The 15545-nt window shown below is 36.5% G+C and overlaps 1 protein-coding gene across 6 annotated transcripts in view; it reads right to left on the bottom strand.

Moving 5' to 3' along the window:
* Positions 1-15545, bottom strand: part of LOC131804702 (trichohyalin-like) — a 292229-nt gene that overhangs the window by 204745 nt on the left and 71939 nt on the right. For all 6 annotated transcript variants that reach the window (XM_059127776.1, XM_059127769.1, XM_059127770.1 and 3 more), the window contains 5 exons: positions 9825-9941; positions 9556-9729; positions 9189-9445; positions 6427-6673; positions 2716-2771 (listed from right to left, as the gene is read on the bottom strand). In XM_059127776.1, coding sequence (XP_058983759.1) covers positions 2716-2771; positions 6427-6673; positions 9189-9445; positions 9556-9729; positions 9825-9941 — 851 coding nt within the window. The remainder of the gene's footprint in view (positions 1-2715; positions 2772-6426; positions 6674-9188; positions 9446-9555; positions 9730-9824; positions 9942-15545) is intronic.

Here is a 15545-nt window from a genome sequence, read left to right as displayed (position 1 = left end):
TAACAGCTGTCGGACGAGTGGTTTGGAAATGATAGCAGTCTGAAGTTGTTTGCAGTTTTTTTAACCTATATAGCCCACGATATCGTATAGCCTGTATTGTTGAATTTAGCCACATTTTTCAATGGAATTGTGGGAAATTCTACACAAGGATTTTCTTCTGAGTACTTTACCGCCTGGAAGAGAACTGTCTATATAAGTCCACGATATCATATAGCCCCCAAACAAGGGTACCCCCCAATATTCGGTATCTTGATGATTTTAACAACATATTTACCGAAATTGTTTCAAATTTCAAATTCGTAATGGGTACTAATTATGTATGCATGTCGTATAGACCCCATATAACGATACCTCCCTATGTTCGGTATTTTGATAATATTGATGATATTTGATTATTCACCGGATATTTTTCATATTTGAAGCACGTTATGGTTACTACAAACCTATGACGGAAAATTGCCTTGTAGGTCCACTTCTTCATTTAGCCCACATATAACGGCATCTCCCTTTAATCGGTATTTTGATCATATTACTGAAATTTGTTATAGGAATTGTTTCAGATTTCGTATTTAAAGTTCGTAATGGGTACTACAGCCTATGACAAAAATTACTTATACAGGACCACGTATAGGTAAAGCCCCTTTAAAGGGCTTCTTTTGGGGTGGTATTTTTTTTTTTTTTTTTTTTTTTTGGAAAATTGTCAAGTTCCTACAAAATTGTGAAGGGTATTAAAAATTCGTCCCGGCCGAACTAAGCTGCTTTGTTCTTTTGTACCTTCTTAGAAATTACACTCAAATTATTCATTAAAATGGTTGGCATTTTTGCACACCCTTTGAGATGAGTGTAGAGATTAAATACATAAAATTAAAATATCACTGGAAATTTTCGAAAATATGAATATAGTAAATATATGTTATAGCAACAAAATACATTTTGAAATTCAGTCTAAACATTTATTTTATTTCTATGGCAAAAAATTTAACAAGGTTAACATAAAAGAACCTCCAAAAGAAACCAAAAAAATAAGAAAAAAAAAAAAACAACACAAAAAAAGGAAAAAATATGATGGACATAAATTTCAAACATACATAAATCATGGAGAGCATTAGAAAGCAACGGAAATGGAACTACAATGAAACGAACAGCACTCTTTATTTTTTGCGATTGACCCTCAAAATTATATGAATTATATGAAGTGAACTGCAAAAAGGAAGCTTCAAGGTGATGTGGGAAAGAGTATAAGGAGTTGAGGTAAACAAAGGCGTAGTTATGAGTTACTAGGTGGGGGGGAGGAGTTTTAGTTAAACCACTGAATTACAAAGAATTCAGGATTTCAGATGGATTATTTTCATTATTTTAATATCCCTACACAGACTCCTACATTAGCTATGCCACTGATGTTTACAAAACAAAATAAAACTAAAATATCAAAACAAAAAAAAAAAAAAAAAAAAAACAATTTGAACTAATCGTCAACAATTTTACATCATTTTCAGAGAGAAAGCAAGGGAAACTACAACACAATTTTAAAAATAAAAACTCTTCTACTTTTGCGTTTTTTTTTTTCGTGTTCAAAAGATAAGGACGAATGATATCTAAAGAAGTTGAGGTAGACTACGTTGAGATGATGGTTGGACAAAGATACTTTCTCAGAGGGGTGTTGTAAGTTTTCCTTCTATTCTCTACTTTGAGTTTGTGTTTTTTTATTCTGTTTTCCAAGATAGAATAAGAAATGTTGTTTAAGCAGTAAAGAGTTATGGTTGGTGGTTAGAGAAGTGTGGTTGTGTTGTCTTGGGCGAATTTTCTTATGAAACTAATCTTGAAAATAATGAAAACAAAAAAAAAAATCACAAAAGAAAAATATATAATGAAGTAATGCTGAAATTGCTAAGTTTTTCATTTTACTATTTTTTTCGGTTTTTTCTTTCTGCTTTGTTTTAGTTGTTTTTTTGTTTGTGGTGAAGGTGGTGACGGCGGCGGCGGAAAACCAAATGAAAATGTTATTTATAATTTCTTGGCATGTGATGATTTTCCTAATCAAAACAAATGGAAACAACGAACGGAAAAAGTTATAATGAAATGAAATCAAAGAAAGAACTCATAAAAGACTTCTAACTGTGATACATACATACATAAGTCGGTATGCAAATATTCTGCTAGAGTAAAGTGGTGAGAATACACTTAAAACCAAAAAATATTTTAATTTAACAAAAAAAGTTATATATTATTATATTTTTTTTATAAATTTCTTTTGCGTCTAGGAGGGGCGAACCAAGGCCAAACTCGTGTTGGCTTTGGATGGTAAAGAAAGAAAGTTATTATTTTTCTGTTACTTTTTAAACCAACCAAAAATAAATCGCATTTCAACTCAAGAAAATAAATGAAAAACCTAAACCTTTTTCTTTAATAAATAATGAAAATTATTTTTTTTGTTACGAATTCCATTGTTCATGTAAAAAGGTTTTTGTTTGCAATAATTAATTTTTCTGTTTTAAAAATTTTCATTATTTTTCTTTTCTTATTATTCTTGTTTTTTTTCCTTTGCAGAAAAATATAAAAATTTTCCTTTTTAGTTTTAATTTCTTTTCTTTTAATTTTACTTTCTGTTGAGATTTTTTCTTATGTTATGAGAGAGAAGAAAAGCAAATACAAATAATATTTTTTGTGTCTTTTGTTACATAAAAAAATGTAAAAAATAGTTTCAAAAATAATTACCTGTTTTTGGGCCATCGCTTGCATTTGTTGGAACATTTGACGTTCTTCTTCTTTACCTGGTCAAGTGGTTTGTTGGTACAGGTTTTTATGTTGACATATTTTAATTTTTTTGGCACAATGAATGTTGTTGTTGTTGTGGTTCGGCATGAAAGTGTTGAGCAGAAAAATGAAAAGGAGAAAAGGAAAATATCGTTCATTATTATAATTGCCATTAAGGAATTAGGTTATATGTAAATAATTAAAATTATGGAAAGAAGATATGCCCGACTTCTGATGTCCCAAATCACTAAAAGGAAGTGCGGTTAAGAAAAAAAGTCATGCCAGAAATATCGTCAATTTGTGAATAAAAAATCCAATTTTAAAAGTTTGATGTTATCCTTAGATATTACCCTTAGTTTTTCCTTAGGTTTATCCTTAGATGTTACGCTTAGTTTTTGACCGGGGGCATTTGTCCAATATTTACGACCCTCGTGGTGTTGATAGGTATTCAAAAATAATTCATACGAAAGCCGTGGTCCATTTAACAGCTAAATATAATCCAATGGTCATCCAAAGTGCAAGACTTTTTCCCTGCCCTTAACTCTCTCCCCATTCCTTGTCGATTGGTTTTCAATTCTGACTGGTAGAGCGATTGTAACATCAGAAAAAGAATATTATTTTTTTTTTTGGCCAATTGAGGATCGGAGCTTAATTGCGACCTGTAGCTTGATTACAAATTAACATGGACAGACGGACGGACATACGTAGTTAGATGGACTTAGCTCGGCGAGATAGGAAGATCCATATGTGAGTTTCTATGTGGGGAACCAATATTTCAAGGTGTTACAAAATTGTTGGCCCAATCACAGTATAATACCTCAACACATGTAGGGTGAGATGAAAAAACTGTCATTTCCAAGCCACTCGTCCGACAGCTGTTACAGTTATTCCAGTGACAGCTCATTATATTGTTTACAAGCGTACAAAAGCATTTTGGTGAAAATTTTCCAGAAAAAAAAATTATTCGTGATGGAATTCAAGCGTGATAGTGTGGCTATCGTTAGAGCACTCCAGCATTTAAATGTGAATAAATCTTTTCTGTCTCGTGCCATCGCTCGTTACCGTGATACTGGTAGCGTAGTGGACGGAAGAAAACAGCAATATCAGCAGAAATGGTTCAAGAAGTAAAGAAGCGACTTGATCGAAACCCGCGTCGCAGTGACCGCAAAATGGCTCGTGAGCTGAACATATCGCCGGTATTCCATTCTGCAAATATTTAAAAATGAGGTCGGGGTAATGCCATTGAAATTCCAAAAAGTGCAAGAATGTACACCGCAACCAAAAGATAATAGACTCAGAAGAGCTAAAGAGTTGCTTCGCTTGGTGAATTGCCGAATTAGTTTTTCTCCGATGAGAAAACATTCGTTGTCCAACAGTTTGTAAACAAACAAAATGATCGTGTTTACTTGCTAAAGAGGTCAGCTGAAAATGTGCACCTTCGGTTGACCACCAGAATTCAACCGCTGGACATTGTGATGGTGTGGGCCCCCTTAACAGCCGATGGTCCCTCTCCGCTCGTATTGGTCAAACATCAGAACAAAAGCCGAAAATATTCTGGAGGATATATTAAAGCCTTGGACACGCAAACATTTTGGCCGCAGACCGTGGACATTCCAACAGGACTCAGCACCATCGCACTCAGCACGCGCCACCCAAGAATGGTTACCAAATGAGGTTCCTCACTTCATTTCCATCGCACAATGGCCACCAAAATCTCCGGATACCAATCCGTTGGACTATTGTGTCTGGAGTAGTTTGGAAAGCAAGGTTGGCACTAAAAAATACCAAAGTGTCGATCACCTCAAGCAAGCGTTTCGCCGGGAATGGGCCAAAATACCGCGGAGCAACATTCGGGCAGCGTGTGACGGTTTTATTAATCGTGCCAAAGATGACCAATTCGAACAAATCTAAACTTTTTCTAAAATTTGATGCCATTTCCATTTTTTGCTTTCATTTCATAAAATTTAAAACTAGTAATGAAAGTCTTAAAGTCGGGCGGGGCCGATTTTATGATACCCTACACCACTTTGCTAATTAAGTAGAGCTCCACATAACAATTAAAAGTTTTTATGGATGAATTCAATCAGACACGCTATAATTATAATTATAATTATAATTTAAAGTTCAAAGGACTAAATATGCCGAAGCATTTGTATCTTTTAAATTCGGAATTGCATTGCCCATTTGGTGCACAATTAATTTTAAATCGGATAAAGATATATATGGGAGCTATATCCAAATCGGAACCGATCTCGATAAAATTTGGCAAAGTTATTTCTGAGCCGTATTTGATATATTTCCCTGAATATCGTTGTTACGGAGTGCATATTACGGTTGTGGGTAACAAATATAACAAATCGGATGAATAATATATATGGAAGCTATAGCTATATCTGAACCGATCTTCATCAAATTTGACATACTAGCTTCTAGACTCAATTCGGTCGTAAGTGCCAAATTCCATCCCAGTTGGACAAATATTAGACGTTTGGTGCACAATAAAAGGTAAATCGGACGAAGTTATATATGGGAGCTATATCCAAATCGGAACCGATCTCGATAAAATTTAGCAAATGTATTTCTGAGCTGTATTTGATATATTACCCCAAATATTGTTGCACTATGCAAGTGCATATTTCGGCGGCGGTGGACAAAAATAACAAATCGGATGAACAATATATATGGGAGCTTTTTTGGGTGTATATGTAAAATTCCATACAATTCGGGCTGATATTACACGTTTGGTGCACAATAAAAGGCAAATCGGACGAAGATATATATGGGAGCTATATCTAAATTTTGACCGATCATCTCCAATTTCAATAGGGTTCGTCCTTGGGCCAAACAAAAGATCTTTGCAAAATTTCATCTGGATCGGGCAATAAATGCGACCTGAACTTTGTTTACAAAAATACATGGACAGACGGACGGACATGCATAAATCGACTCAGAATGTGATTCTATGCAGATCATCAAAAGGAACTATGGGTCTATCTCGTTTCCTTCTGCCTGCTACAAACAAATGCACAAAGACATAATACCCTGACCACCTTGTGGTGTAGGGTATAAAAAATGTAAAAATTATGGCGTTTCACTTTGTTGTAGTTTTTTTTTTATCCCACCTTGTATAGATAATGTCTTTACTGTGTGTACTTAAGTAAACTTCTTTCCCGTTTAAAATATTCCAATTCTAAGCTTCAAATGTATCTGTGTACATTGCCCACCGTGGAGGTGGAATTCTAATTAAACTTTTCACAAATTGACAAAGTTGACTCTTTACAGTCACAACTCTTTGCAAGTCAAGAATTTGTTAACAAGTCTGTCAAGTTTACGAGCAAACATTGTTAACTTTTCTTGTGGCAAATTATGTTTTGGATATTCCAGTAGCTTTCCTCATTATATTTATCTTTTGCTCCCCCACTTCCAGGGCAAATAATTCTAAACTCATCATCATTAACCTGCAGCTGTGACACAACGTCTATGGATATCAAACACACACACACACACACACCCACAACCCCAATTATTTACAAAGCAAGATGTCATCTCATGGTGGCGCTGATAATCACCCACCCACAGCCACACAGAGTTCGTGTTAATTGTTCACATACACATATAAACAATTGCTGCTGTTGTTGTTTATCTAGATTTAATTTTCATTCCGACACTCACCCATGCCCTTGGCCTGCAACATTTCCAATAGTTTTTTAATGCTTTCGTCGCGTGCAATCAAAGTTTGTTTTTGTGTTTCGACACGACACTCCAAATCCTTGATTGTCTCTCGCAAAATGCTAATTTCACGTTGCAAATGATCATTTTCCGCATAGACGGCCTCGATTTGTTGCTGCATCTCGATGTTGGGCTGACGCATGCGAGCACGTAGCTCCTCTTCTAATTGACGCACCAGCATGGCTTGTTTCTGTAAATGAGAAAAGGAGAAAATAGAATTGATATTTAAGATAAATTAAGATAAATTAAAGTAAAGAAAAATGTCAAAGGAATAACAGTGTGGACGAAATTAAGAGATTTAAAACCATAGGGAAATGGACACTATTTAGAAATAAATGAGAGGCATCATAGAGGTGACGGCAGTCACATGGCGCAAAAGAAAATATATTATAAATGCTCTACCATATAGGAAGGGAACTCAGATGACACCTCAGATAAGACAGAAGAGCTTAAGGTCTTATTCAGAAAAAAAAAAAAAAAAACAGTACATTAGCTCATAGTTCCCCCGAGGTTCTCCATTTTCAAGAAAAAGAGCTTGGCGGTGTAGAATAGTTCATAGATTTTCTCTTTTTTAATGGAGAATTACGGAGGTCCTTTTGTCCCTACATTAAAAGCTCGGAGATTCGGAGGGACTAAAACGCCCTCTACTTTTTAGTGACAAATCTCTACTTTTTAGTGGCTGAGGAGGGTTCGAAGGTCTTTTACTCTATAGAAGAGTAGTTTGGAGTTTCTCTTCTATTCAGAGAAGAAGCTCGGAGTGGCTATCATTTTAAGTGAAAAGTTCGGAGAAACTTTTCTTTTTAATGGAGGAGCTCATAGAGCCCTACCCTTCAGGTCGGAGATGTTCTTCCCTTAGTAGAGGGTCTTATAGGACGTCCACATTTTATTACTTGAGCTTGAAGAAATTAAACATTTAAAGCACGAAGGTCCTCTACTTTTTAGTGGAGGAGCTCAGGGGTTCTCTACTCTTTAGTAAAGGAGTTCAGAGGTCCCCACTCTTTAGAAGAGGAGCTCAGAAGTCATCAACTCTTTAGTATAGGAGCTCACAGACCCCATACACTTTAGTAAAGGAGCCCAGAGGTACCCTACTCTTTAGTAAAGGGGCTCAGAGTTCCCGTACTCTTTAGAAGAGGAGCTCAGAAGTCATGAACTCTTTAGTATAGGAGCTCACAGACCCCATACACTTTAATAAAGGAGCCCAGAGGTACCCTACTCTTTAGTAAAGGGGCTCAGAGGTCCCCTACCCTTAGTAGAGGAGCTCAGGGGTCCCATACTCTTTAGTAGAGGAGTTCAGGGGTCCCTTACTCTTTAGTAGAGGAGCACAGAGACCCCCTACTCTTTAGTAGAGGAGCTCAGAGGTCACCTACACTTCAGAATCGGAGCTCAGAGGTCCCCTACTCTTTAGTAGAGGAGCTAATGGTTCTCTACTCTTTAGTAGAGAGACTTAGGAGTAGACGACCTACTCTTTAGTAGAGTAGCTCAGGGGACGTCTACTCTTCTGTAGAGGAGCTCAGAGGACCTCAACACTTTAGTGGAGGAGCTCAAAGGTGTTCTACTCATTTGAGAACAGTTCGGAGGTTGATGTCCTCTACAATTTAATAGAGAAGCTTGGGGGTCATCTACCTTTTAGTCGAGGAGCTCAAATGGTCTATACTTTCTTGTGGAAGAGATCAAAAGCCATTTATTTGTTTAGTGAAGGCGATAATATGTCTCCTATTAGTTAGAGGAGGAGCTAGAAAGTTTCCTACTTTTTAGTGGAGATCTCCTACTTTTTAGTGGGGCTTCATATATCGAGTGCATTTAGATATCCTCTGCCATTGAGCTGAGGAGCTTAAGGTACCTTCGCTCCATCAATTCTTCGAGGATCTTAACAGCTAAATTCTGGATTTTAGTGTTCCGATTCCTTCGAAAAGAGAAGCTTAGTGCCCTCTTTTGCCTATTTAGAGAGCTGAGTGGTCTGCGGAGAAGCTTAGATATCCTCTCCGGTAGACAAGGGAGTTTAAGGGTAATCTTTGGTAGAGCAGAGAATCTTACGTCGGCCAATTGCCATGAAAAAGATTAACTCAAGATGATCTACTATGGAAAATTAAACGTAGAAAGTATCCAACGTGGAGCGCTGTTCGGGGCTGCTTGTTCCAGTGTCTTGGGGAACTTTATACAGGGAAGGTGATAGAAGATCGAAATCGGTATAGAAATGCTCATTTCGTTGTTTCTTTCTGTAGCAACTTCACTATTTCTATCTTTTTCGCCAGATAAAAATATAATATTCTATACGAATAAACAAAAAAAAAAAAATAAATAAATAAATAAATAAATAAAATAATCCAAAATAACAATCATTTTAAAAGGTCCCGTGGCCCAATAACGCCCTCCGGCAGTGTGCAGATGTTCTTAGCTCGGTCATCTGCCATGAATGCGATTAACTCCTGGTGTTCAGCTATGGAAAAGAACATTTAGAAGGTCTATACTGTGGATAAAAGTCCCCAATTGCTGGGTCCAAAGTAGAACTTGACTTAGTAGGAAGAGGGTGATAAGAACTCGAAACCAAAATTAACAAGAAATCTTTAGGCTTTTTTCTATCACATCTTCACTCTATCTATTCTTCTCTCCAAATAAAACGATATTCCATAGGGACATTGTTATCCAAGTTCGTCTAAATAACATTTATGTCGAAGATCCTGATACATAGCTTTTCTTGGACTCACCTGATTTTCTGTGCTCAACAGCTTCAGCTGGTCATTAATCAAGCTATATTTTGCGCTTTCTTCTTTGCGGAGGGCTCGTTCCTTTTTCAGTTCGGGTGACCAAAAAGTTTTAATACTGTGCATGGAACTGCCGAGTTTTTGATTTGTCAACTCCAGTTCGCGTTTCAGTTGACCCAGCTCTCTCTGCAGATCTGTGTTCTGATGTTGTAAATCGCCCAAATACGCTCGATCCGTAGGTGGTATGCCCGAATTGAAGCCTGTGGAGACATAAAAGATCAAGAGAAGCAGAGAATAATGAAATTAATGAGGGATGATTTCGGGAGAGGCATTAAAAAAGAAATGTCTTAAATGTGAAACAAAAACTTACCCAGCGGATTGGGACTTTGCCTGGCTGAACGTCCATACAGTTCATCTTCCAAGTATAAACCACGCTCCAGAGACCGGTCACGCGAACGATCTCTGGGCTCTCGAATGGGTATGAACTCACGATCATGATGATCCACCAGACCTCCTCTATCCAAGGATTGATAACGGGGGGCTCCTTTCGAAAAAATAATAATAATTTGGAGAATATTTCAGTTTGATTAGTTTTTGTTTCATTCGAAAGTTCTCCTTGATTGGAAAATCAATATTTACTTGGATAATCCAGACCATGTGACATTACGGGTCTACTGGCACTTCGACTTCGATGATGTCCCGCCCCCGCGGGACTAGTTGGCTCATCCATGTCTCTGTAGTATGGACTGCCCATTGCTGAAATTCATACAATTATGATGATGATATCATGAGGATGATGACAGGGGGTTGTGACGAAAACAGGGGGGATATGTGGCGGGTTGGGTTTGTTTGATTGTTGTTGTTTTGGGGCAGTGGGGTAGGTTAGGGATTCGGGTGTGGAGGTTGGGCCAACGATTGTTGGTGTTTGGGTTAGTACAAAAAATCCGAAACAAAAAAATTAAATTTGAAAACAGTGCAGGCGGGATACATTTTTGTTTGTCTTTGGATTTGCTGCTATTGTAGCGTTGTTTAGAAGAGAACAAACCAAAAGAAAAAGTAATGCTTACAAAGAGTAGAAGGAAAAGAAAATGAAAGCAAACGTAAAAATAGAACCCAAAAGGGAAAAAACAAAAAAAAAACTGAACAGGAAACATTAGAAACTGAACTGAAAAAAACAGAAACGCTATAAGCGCCAAATAATGAGTGTCATTGTGTTTTGGTTTTGTTTGCTTGGTGTGTGAGAGTGTTTGTGAAAATATGGTGCAAATAGTAGCTACGCGATTGAAGGACACGGTGATGTGGCAGAGCTTTGGGTTTGTATCCACAATTAATAGTCTCCTAATGACCCTAATTAAGGATGAGTTACAACAAATCTGCCATTACACTTGACATGAGAGAATTTCCGAAAACCGAAATAGAAACGGGAAGATAGCGTTGAAATAGAATACCTTAAAACGATACCAATGGAAGCGTACAAAGAGTTTTTCAATAACAAGATGGGAAGTCCTTTTTATACCCTACACCACATAGTGATAAGGGTATTTGTTTGTAACACTTTACTTTTTGAGGACCTTCATAAAATCACTTTCTGAGTCGATTTATGCAAGTCAGACATCTGCCGTCCGTCTGTCTATGTATTTTTGCGAACAAATTGCAGGTCACAGTTATCATCCGATTGAGATGATAATTTCCAAACAATATTTGTTTGGCCCAAGGGTGAACCCTGTTGGAATCGGCTCAAATCTAGATATATCTTCCATATATAACTTCAACCGATTTCGGGTTAATTGTGCACCAAATGGCCAATATCAGTCCAAATGACCTGAATTTTTTGCACATCCGACAGAATTCAGTTTAGAAGCAAGTACATCAAATTGGGTGAAAATCAGTTCATGTTTCATCCATTTACATGTTTCATCCGATTTAGGGTTTTAAGTCCTTCACATTCGTATTATGAACTTCACAGGAGGATATTTGGTATCAGATAACTTATGGAGCTCAAAAATACATCTGACTAATTTTATCGTGATCGGATCAGATTAGGATGTAGTTCCCATATGTATCTTTATCCGATATCAGGTTTATTTTGCACCAAATGGCTAATATCAGCCCAAATGGACACATCCGATCGAATACAGTCTAAAAGCAAATACATCAAATTTGGAGAAAATCGGTTCGGATATAGCTATAGCCCCCATACATAAGTTTAATTCGATTTGGGGTTTTAAGTCCCTCCACAAGAATGATATCTGACGGAATTCAGCCTAAAATCATGTGCTTCAAATTTCAGTGAAAATCGGTTCAGATATAGCTATGGCTTCCATATGTATGTTTCATCCGATTTTTGTTAGCGTCCCTCACATTCATAATATGTGCTCCACAAGAATGATATTTTGTACCAGTTATCAGATACAGCTCAGAAATAGATATTTAAAATGTTGTCGAGTTTGGATCAGATTTGGATATAGCTCCCATATATATCTTCAATGACAAATATACGGCCATATGGACTGAAGTTTAGCACTTCCTATGGAATTTAGTCTAAAATTAAGTGTTTCAAATTTCGGTGAAAATCGGATCAGATATAGCTATAGCTCCCATTAATGTCTCATCCGATTTGTTTTTATACCTTACAACACTATGTGTTGGGGGTATTATAAGTTTGATTGGGCCAGAATTTATGTAACACCTCGAAATATTGGTTTCCCATATAGGAAAGTATATATGGATCTTCCTAGCTCGCCGAGCTGAGTCGATCTAGCTATGTATGTCCGTCCGTCTGTCCGTCTGTCCATGTTAATTTGTAATCACGCTACAGGTGGCAATTATGTTCCGATCCTTACGAAATTTTGCACGAAGGTGGGGTTAGGGTCAGAATAGAAGCCTATTTCTTTTGGAGATGATCGCCAAATGTTTAGGGGTTGAAATGGACCAAATACTGAAAAATGTCGGATTTTGCAGTAGCTATACAGGTCGCAATTATAGACCAATAGACGCGGAATTTCGCATGTAGCTAGAGTTTAAGGCAGGGAAGAAGCCTACCAATTTGGGTGGTCATCGGATAATATTTAGCGGGTAAAATAGACCATATCTTTTGTGTTGAAAAAATTCAAAATGTTTCATTAAACCGCGAATATTTTAAATCCCGGCGATATCACAAAGCCATGACAAGGTTACTTCTGATCTTTACATTGATGTTAACATCAAACAAATCGGATATAGAGAAAAATATGTGTCATATATATGTCTATCAAAGAAGATATGCTTGAAAGATCTCTTATATGTCGAGAACGGCTGAACTGATTTCGACATTTCTCATTAATTTAGAATGGCCTCTTGGCAGGAAAGAAAAAACGTCTAAAAAATCGCATAAAAATATCTCTCTAAAGATGAAAATATTGATTTTGTAAAATTTTCTCTAATTTTTTCAATATTGGCATATTTTCATTTTGAATCAAACATTTGATAATGTTTCTACAACTAACAAAACTAAGTAGTTAGGATATCATATATAGATCGCATTTATGGTCCGATCCTTACGAAATTTTGCATGGGGATAAGATGAGGGTCAGATTAAATGCCTACTCTTTGTGGAGATGATCGCCATATATTTAGGGGTTTAATTGGAGAAACTGCAAAATTGTCAGCAGGTCGTAATTATCGCCCGATCCTCACGTACATTTGAATGGGTTACCGGACATTGCAAAAGCCAAGCAGTTTTGGATGGACATCCAAAAATATTCAATGTGTGAAATAGTATGCCAACTTATGTAGACAAAATACGATAATGTCAATTCCAGTGACGTTTTGGAGAATTCAACTGACTATTTCGTTGAAGAATATAGTCAAATGTCTGTACCTTATATAGATGCGTTTCAGTCAAAAACAAATAATAAATCTTAATCTTTTGCCACTTCTGAGTGATTATAGGTCTTTGGGAAATATTGGTTCAAGATCTGGGAAGACCATTTACGTGCAACATCTACCAATAAATTGGAAATGAGCAAATTAGTTTAAGTTGTTATTTTTCGAAAATTAGAGAACGAAACCTAATGGTTTTCTTTTACTATTTGTCACAATATCTTGTGGAATTCTTTCGAGTCTCTCGCCTATATAATCTGTATAGTTTATTATAGTGTTGTAGGGTATTCAACGGTCGGCCACGCTCGACTGTAGCCTTTGCTTACTTGTTTTTTTTTTTTTTGATTTCAGGTTTTGTGTGCACCAAATGGCTAATATCAGCCCAAATGGACTGAATTTTACACTTCCGACGGATTTCCGCATAAAGGCATGTTCTTCAAATTTGGAGAAAATCGGTTCGGATATTGGTGTTAAAGTTCCTGACATGCCTAATATGCACTCCACAACAATGATATTGGATACCGGGCATCAAATACTGCTCGGAAATACCTCTGGCAAATTTTATAGAGATCGGTTCAGGTTTTTATGTAGCTCCTATATCTATATATACCATATATGTAATATCAGCCCATACAGCAATGTTATGTTTTTCATAGTTGGTATGATCTACTTCACATAAATTCCCTATACATATACATTTTTTTCACACATTGTGGTGTAGAGTATTATATAGTCGGACCCGCCCAACTTTTGACATTTTCTTACTGTGTTTGTATGATACTAACTTTCGAGATGTGGAGTTTTTTTAGATTCTTCGTGTAGTTTTCAAAAAATCTTCTAATTAAAACGTTGTTATGTAGACATTTTTCCTTTTTATTCAATTCCCTAGTAATAAGTAAAATGTTCTCGTCTCATAGTGATTTGTGTCTTGGCTAATTTTGATTTTGACAAATTAAAAAAAAGAAATTAAAGTTTTGAATTTTCCGAAAAAGATTTGAAGAAATTGAGACTTTTCTGCCTTAATTTTAGCAATTAGTGAATATTGTTCGTAACATTGTCCGCAATGTTCTGATAAGGTATCTTCCTACTGCTCTCTTTCATTGGCATTATATCCAGATACTTCCTAAAGAAAAACCATACCGCGGAGGAAGATGTAACAAAACCGACCACCAAAAGTGATAAAAATGGAAACAACTGTTCGGTAAGCGTAACCTTTACAAATTGTAGAAGGCTGAATTTGAAGTTACTACGTGAAGCTGAAGAAAATGCAAATATTATATCAGACATGATGCCGACAAGATAAAGGCTGACTAGAAGCATCGAATCTAAAAACATATGGAAGATCATATATGATTTGACGTGTAATACGCCCTCAACAAGTATTGACTCATCTTAAGTAAATTATCGCGTAAGGTCGACATTTGGTAATAGTCGCCATTTAGGTACAATATTCACCGAAATTGTTTGAAATTTTGTATTTGATATTCCAAGTTTGTGGTTATAATGGATAAGGTTTGCTCCTCGAACACACCATATTTTCTGTTTTTTATACCCTACACCACATGGTAGTAAGATTGTTATGTCTTTGTGCATTTGTTTGTAACTTGGAAAATGAGGCGAGCTAGACCCATAGTATCTTTTGGGGATCTTCATAGAATCACTTTCTGAGTCGATTTATGCATGTCAGTCCGTCTGTCCGCCCGTCCATGTATTCTTGTGAACAATATGCAGGTCGCATTTATTATTCGATTGAGATGAAATTTTGCAATCAATACTTATTTGGCCCAAGGACGAACCCTTATGAAAGTGGTGATAATCTGATCAGATGTAGATATAGCTCCCATATATCTTCAATAGATTTCGGGTTAATTTTGCACCAAATAGCCAATATAAGTCCTAATGACTTGAATTTTGGTACATCCCACCGAACTCAATCTAGAAGCAAGTAAATTATATTTGGAGAAAATCGGTTCAGATATAGCTATAACCCCCATATATATGTTTTATCTGATTTGGGGTTTAAATCCCTCACAAGCGTAATAAGCATTCCACAGCAATGATTTTTTATGCCAGTTATCAGATGCAGCTCCGAAATAAGTGTATCAAATTTTGTCGAGATCGGTTCAGACTTGGATATAGCTCCCATATGTGGCCTCAACCAATATTGGGTTAATCGTGCACCAAATCCAGTGCAGATGACCTGAATTTTGGCATATCCGATCGAATTCAGTCTAGAAGCTATAGCTCCCATTTGGTGTTTAAGTCCCTCATATTCGTAATATGCATTCGACAACAATTATATGTGACACCAGATATCTTATAAGGCTCGGAAATACCTTTGCCAAATTTTATCTTGTACGGCTAAAATTTGGATATAGCTCCCATATATATCCTTAATCCGAATTTAGGTTTATTGTGCAAATAATGACTAATATGGCAGTCAAAATGGAATGAATTTCGGGACGTACGTTTCCATTGTGTGCAACTCGGCTCCGATAT

The sequence above is a fragment of the Musca domestica genome, unplaced genomic scaffold, assembly GCF_030504385.1.
Source record: "Musca domestica strain aabys unplaced genomic scaffold, Musca_domestica.polishedcontigs.V.1.1 48, whole genome shotgun sequence".
NCBI classification, from domain to species: Eukaryota; Metazoa; Arthropoda; class Insecta; order Diptera; family Muscidae; genus Musca; species Musca domestica.
This window is presented reverse-complemented; position numbering and strand designations above follow the sequence as displayed.